Here is a 6,573-nt window from a genome sequence, read left to right as displayed (position 1 = left end):
CCACACTTCCTCCTTTATATTTAAATTCTCCCTTAATTTCTTTATAATCCGAAATCCGGTATAATTGTTAGGAAATCCTTTTTATCTTTTCCTTTTTAGGAAAAAATGCAAAGGGGAAAAATCCCATCCCTTTTCGGAAAAGATCCACCTTTTTTGGCCCTACCCCCGGGGTCCCCTTCCCCATTGGGTTATCTCCCCCCCCCCCCCCCCCCCGCAAATATTTTCCATTGTGGCTGGTCCAATCCGCGGATGCAGAACCTGTGGCTGTGGAGGGCTGATTGTATAGAAGCGGAAGACAGATGAATTCTGCCCCGAGGGCTCAGAGCACCAGTGTGTCGGAGGAGAGGTGGCATTTGAGCTATGCCTTGATGGAGAGCCACCTGGTGCTCTTCTGGTGGGAAGGCCATGAGCACCCAAGCTTTGCAAGGGCAGGCCCATGGCTGTTGCATGTACCATTGTGTCTCCTGTGTCTCTGGTACCCAGGACATGTTTGGATGGATGCATGGAAGGAAATGTAGGTGAGTGAACAGATGAATGAATGAATGAATGAAGTGAAAGCAAGACCCTATGTGGAAGGGACAGCTTGAATGGTAAGAGAGCGGCAGAAAGAAGGTAGGCATCTTGGTGCAATTATAACTGGTTTGGCTTAAGCTAGGAGTGATGGCGAGAGAGTGGCCAGAGGAAGGCTGGGAAAGAAAGACTTGGCCCAGACGCTGAAGGCACAGGATTTTGCCTTTTCTTCGCAGGAAGTGGGCAGCTAAGGGGCAGGAATGTTGCAGGCAGTGCTTGGCACTAAGCGTGCATAATTCTAAGTCGTGAGAGTGGAATTGAGAGTTGATAGAGACCCTTGTCTGGCCACTCCGTGCTGGGGGGAAACGCCCAGAGACACCTGCTCTAAGCCACAAGGTTAGTTAAGTAGCAGCAGCAAGGACATCACCGGGTCTGGGCTCATTTCTCCGTCTTCCCTCCAGACGTGTGCAACAGCACCGACCTTCCGGAAGTCGAGATCATCAGCCTGCTGGAGGAGCAGCTGCCCCATTACAAGCTGAGAGCTGACACCATCTACGGCTATGACCACGACGACTGGCTCCACACCCCCCTCCTCTCTCCAGATGCCAACATTGACCTCACCACCGAGCAAATTGAAGAGACGCTGAAGTACTTCCGTAAGTCGACCCGCTCGCGGGGCACCATGGCGACCAGTTCTTCGTTAGCCAGCCTTACCTGAGGTCGTCCTGGTTACAAGGCCCGTGCCGGCCGGCCAGGAAAGGTGTTCAGGAAGCATGGCTGTAAGGTTTAGCCCCTTAAAAGGCCTGGAGTTTGAGTGTTCTGATGAGAAATTTTAGAGTCGTGGGGAACAAGTACCAATTTCCTTTTTTTTTTTAGTTACTCCTCACCCAAGGATATTTTTCCATTGATTTTCAGAGAGAGTGGTAGGGAGGGGGAGAGACAGAGAGAAAAACATGGATGTGAGAGAGACACATCAACTGGTTGCCTCCCGCATGTACCCTGACATGGGCCAGGGAATGAGTCTGTGACCGAGGTACGTGCCCTTGACCGGAATCGAACCCAGGACCCTTCAGTCTGTGGGCCCATGCTCTATCCACTAAGCCAAACCGGCCAGGGCCAAATTTCCATTTGAACCGACTTTCTCTTAACTGTACAGAAGAATCTGAAAATGCTCCCTTATCCCTCCAAACCCAAAGTACCCCGCGAGTTCTTACTGGGAAGGAGTGTGTCAGCATTTAAACCCAAGCTATGGGGAACATCTTGGCCACTCCGTACTTACATGACATAGCAAGACCAAGGCTGATGGTTTCTGTGTCAAAAGCTCGTCCTTCAGGAGAGACCCACAATGGCCCTGGGGCAGCGAGCCAGGCCTGCGGGGGTCCCAGAGCCCCTCCTGGGAGGGTGGGCAGTACACTAGGTGGGTTTTCAGTGTGTTTGTGATAACAAGGGTGTGGGGCCTGACTTTGCAGGCTTGAAAAAAACGTGATGATTTAGAAACGCCTACCAGCGCTCTTTCCGACGTTCATTCACGAGGTGCCTTTGTAGAAACATGTCACTCTGGAGAGAGTCGCGGCACGGCAGCCCTCTGACATGGCGAGCACAGGCCAGTCTCCTTTCAAAGTGACATCATTACCTACCCGTGTGTCATTGCGTCACCTTCAAAAAGGAACACAGCGATCCTGCGTCTACTTGGAGATAACTTGGTTCAGAACAGGCTTACCCGGCACCTGTAACGTCTCCTGTCGTTTTCTCCGCGGACGGGTCTTCCGTTTTCGTGAATTCGTGAAATCATTTATAATCAAGTCAGAACGACCAGTTTCTCCGTTAGTGTCTCCCGGGGCCGTTTTCACATTCTCTCTATCAGAGGTTAATAGGAAAGGAGTTCTACTTAAACCGCCCCGTGTTTTCATACCAACACACGCCCCACGGTCAGTCTGTGGGCACCGTGGATCGTCAGTTTCAATGGGAATAAAATGAGATGAGTCCACAGCAAGGCAGCGGGGAAGCACGCTGGGCTGGTGCTCATGTTCAAGTTGGCAAGTTGGTGCGGTGGGCCTTCTGGTGTGTCTCCTAGATGCAGGCGTCTCTTTGCAAGTTACTCCCAGTGTCTGTGCTGACAGGGACCTGGGGGACGAGAGCAACCTCCACGGTAGGCTCCGGATTTGCTTCCTTCCCACTGCCTCACAGGAGAATTCACAGCAGGATTATTTCTCTGGAGATTTCTGCGTGTTACTTTCTCTACCGTGAGATTCGGCAGGAGCCTCATGGCTGTGTCTGCCACAGGAGGCTCCTGAGTCCCTCCTCAGACGTGCTGATCAGTCGTTGGGTTCATGGTATCATTGGAGCACCGTCGTGCGCGCTATCTCGCTGTTTCCGGAGAACTTTCCCCCGAATTGCCTGATGTCATCCTGTAAAGTGTCGACCGTTTGGGCGGGGCTGGTTTTATTCTAGGGGAGGTGCAAGCGTGGGGGACTCGCGGTGTCTATCCATGCAGCTTCTAAAATCCGTGAGCAGCAGACTTGACCAGACCCTGCGGCTTATTTTCGGTTGGTTTGTCTTGCTTTTAGTTATCTATCTTTAAGAGAGAACAATAAAAGAAATCTTGGTAGATTTGGAAGTGGGACAACACAGATTCTAATAAAACTGGGGGAACCAGGATAAGCACTGAGCAGAGACTCTGAAAGTTCTTGGAGGACAGTTGCATCCACGTCTCACCTTCATCCTGCATTCTCCTCTGTGGTGCCCGTGCTTAGAGCAAAGGAGGGATTTTCTAGATACTGATTACATGAGTGATCAGGTGTTAACTTAACCATAGCGCTCCCGAGAGCAAGGCTTTCAAAGCAAGTTCTGGGACCCTCAGAGGATCTAGAGCAGCCGTGGGCAAACTACGGCCCTCGGGCCGGATCCGGCCCGTTTGAAATGAATAAAACTAAAAAAAAAAAAGACCGTACCCTTTTATGTAATGATGTTTACTTTGAATTTATATTAGTTCACACAAACACTCCATCCATGCTTTTGTTCCGGCCCTCCGGTCCAGTTTAAGAACCCATTGTGGCCCTCGAGTCAAAAAGTTTGCCCACCCCTGGTCTAGAGAGACAGAGGAGGGGTTCTGCGAACTTGTAAAGGAAAAAGGCACATCTTTAGTTCCATTAGCTTCTAGTTGAAAGGCAGTGTTTCCTTTCGTTATGAACGTAGTAAACGGCACCAGGGTATTAGCAGAATCCGTGACTTTGCCGCCGATAGAAATCACGGATATTTTCACGTCATGCTAAAGGAGAAGCTGATACATCGATCTGTCACCTTGCTCCTCATTGCTTCGACCATACATCTGTTGTTAAATGTTGGTATTTCTTGGGCTGACAGGGAAGCACTGCATTCACAGGCTTTCTTCCGGCCTCAGTACCTGCCCACAACGCAGCTGGTTTCCTTGGGGTCCTCGGCATTTCGTCTTCACACCTTTCTCCTGAGGAGTGGCCTGGGAGCCCTGCCAACCTGGCCGAGGGTCGCTGGAAGGCACAGGCTAGCCACGCTCTGTCTGTGGCGGCTGGGGTTTGTTTGTTTACGCGTGTGTCACCCAGGAGATGCCGTGACCCACAGCCCTGTGACTCACAGGTGTGTTAAGTCATTGGTGAGGTGTGTGAGAAGATAGCAGCACCCTTCCTTCAACTTAGATGTTTCTGCACTGATTGGGGCGGCGGTTCTGTGTGGTGGGTGTGAGTGGGGATGAGGGGGCTCCCGGAGCTTCCCCAGGTCCGGACCACTGATGAACGAGTCACCTATGCTGTTTCTGCACAGATCAGAGCAGGGAGGAAACTCAACTCCCTTCCCCACCTGTCATCCCCTAGAGAGGAGAAACGATGCTTTGCCTTTGAAATCTGGCCCTCACCTGGAGAAGAGAGAGGCAAGAAGCTTCGGGTGTCCACCTGACCACATGGTAGAGTGGCCTTTTTAGAAAAATGTCAACACTTCCACAGTCAGGTGGATTTTTTGGCTCCGGATGAGTCTGAGACACACAGAAGGTGAACATGACCCACAGCACAATGTGCTCATAGAGATGGGGCGGTTAGGTTTAGATGGTCCAACAGGAAGTAAAAATAGTCAACGTTTAGTGCTTACTGTGGCAGGGCGCTGTTTTTAATGCTGTACGTGCCGCTCGTTTAATCCTCACAGTGACCTTGATTTTAATAGTCTCGCTGTCCCCATTCTACATATGGGGACACTGAGGCTCCTGCTCAGTCACACAGCAAGGTGGGTGCTGAGCCTCACACCTAGGTTGACTGGTTTGACTCCGTATCTTAACCACTCTCAAAGTAGCTAAATGAGAAAAAATTCTAGTTTAAGCATAGAGCTCATTTGGAAAAAATGGAAAAAAAAAAACCACCCTCAGTTTCTGAATATGTCAGTAGCTTCTTAATTTATGAAATATATATCCAACATAGTCAACGTTTATTTGTTAAATATGTTTTTATTGATTTTTGAGATAGAGGGAGGGGGAGAGATAGAGAGATAGAAACATCGATGAGAGAGAAACATCAATCGGCCCCTACTGGCGATCGAAGGCATGTGCCCTGGCCGGGAATCAAACCCGTGACCTCTTGGTTCGTCGGTCAACGCTCAACCACTGAGCGACACAGGCCGGCCCAAAATTTATTTATTTATTTATTTTTTAAAAAATATATTTTATTGATTTTTTACAGAGAGGAAGGGAGAGGGATAGAGAGTTAGAAACATCCATGAGAGGGAAACATCGATCAGCTGCCTCCTGCACATCTCCCACTGGGGATGTGCCCACAACCAAGGTATATGTCCTTGACCGGAATCGAACCTGGGACTCTTCAGTCCACAGGCCGACGCTCTAGCCACTGAGACAAACTGGTCAGGGCCAAAATTTATTTTTTATTCAAGGTCACTGTTCCAAGGGAAGCTCGGCCTGATGTAGCTGGCATTCACGGGGAGGTTTCCTTCTTCCCTGTGAATTTTGCCTCCCTCCTGTGGCCTGCAGGTCACGCTCCCCTGACCTCAGGTGGGCACGACACTGTGCTGTAGATCTTCGGACATGTAACATTCAGCAGACAGCAGACATGAAGGTCGCCGTGTTGATGTATAGGTGGCTGCGGCTCCTTCTGGTTCCTCTTTCCATGGGCCACGCTACGTAACTTTTGTTTGAGGAACATTGATCAAGAACAGAAATTTCTCTCTGTCTCAGGTGCGTATGATCCGCTGGCCACTCACCTCTGAGGGCACCCAGACAGTTCCTTTCCTAAGGAGAAGAGAAGGTTATGAAGCAAAGAAGGGTTTTGAGACATCATTGCGTTGTTTGCTTTTGCTGGAATGAATCAGCCAAGTATATATCGAGTGCCTGGTATGCACCCGTAATCTTTTGTGAACTTGATTTGTTTGAGTTCCAGCTGAGGTTTTCTGGAGGAGGAAGTGAAATTGTCTCCGGGACTGTTGACTTTCTTTTCTTTCCTAACCAGGGACTTTGCACTGGGTTGGGTCAATGCAGGAAGGTCTCCAGGCCTTTGGCTAGAAGTTTGTACCTTAGAACCACCTTCCTCTAATTCACCCTCTCTGTCCTTTGCCTCTGATAACCACGGGTCTTATTTCTTTTTCTATGAGTTTGGATTTCGGTTTTAATCCCCCTGCTCCCAAATATAAATGAGATCATAGCAGTATTTGTCTTTCTCTCTCTGACTTATTTCACTTAGCGCAGTGGTCGGCAAACTGCGGCCCCTTGAGTGTGGCTCTTCCACAAAATACCACGTGCAGGCGCGCACATATAGTGCGATAGAAACTTCGTGGCCACACTCAAGGGGCCAAAGAGCCGCTTGTGGCTCTCGAGCCGCAGTTTGCCGACCACTGACTTAGCGTAATGCCCTCAAGGTCCAGTCGTGTTGATGGAAATGGTGGGACTGCCTAATTTTTTATGGCTGAATAATATTCCATTACACACCACACACCACACACCACATACGCACACGCACACGCACGCACACGCACTCAAACAGCAATACACACAGAGTGGCGCAGTTCTGCTCTCAGTATCTGTTTCTGATTTCAGAG

The 6,573-nt window shown here is 49.8% G+C and overlaps 1 protein-coding gene across 7 annotated transcripts in view; it reads left to right on the top strand.

Annotated features, from left to right (window-relative positions):
• Positions 1-6,573, top strand: part of TRAK1 (trafficking kinesin protein 1) — an 86,402-nt gene that overhangs the window by 17,551 nt on the left and 62,278 nt on the right. For all 7 annotated transcript variants that reach the window (XM_023743704.1, XM_023743705.1, XM_023743707.1 and 4 more), the window contains exon 2: positions 972-1,166. In XM_023743704.1, the coding sequence (XP_023599472.1) occupies positions 972-1,166 (195 nt within the window). The remainder of the gene's footprint in view (positions 1-971; positions 1,167-6,573) is intronic.

The sequence above is a fragment of the Myotis lucifugus genome, unplaced genomic scaffold (assembly GCF_000147115.1).
Source record: "Myotis lucifugus unplaced genomic scaffold, Myoluc2.0 scaffold_408, whole genome shotgun sequence".
In the NCBI taxonomy this organism is placed as follows: domain Eukaryota; kingdom Metazoa; phylum Chordata; class Mammalia; order Chiroptera; family Vespertilionidae; genus Myotis; species Myotis lucifugus.
Note: the sequence above shows the minus strand (reverse complement) of the source record. Positions and strands in the feature narration are given on the sequence as shown.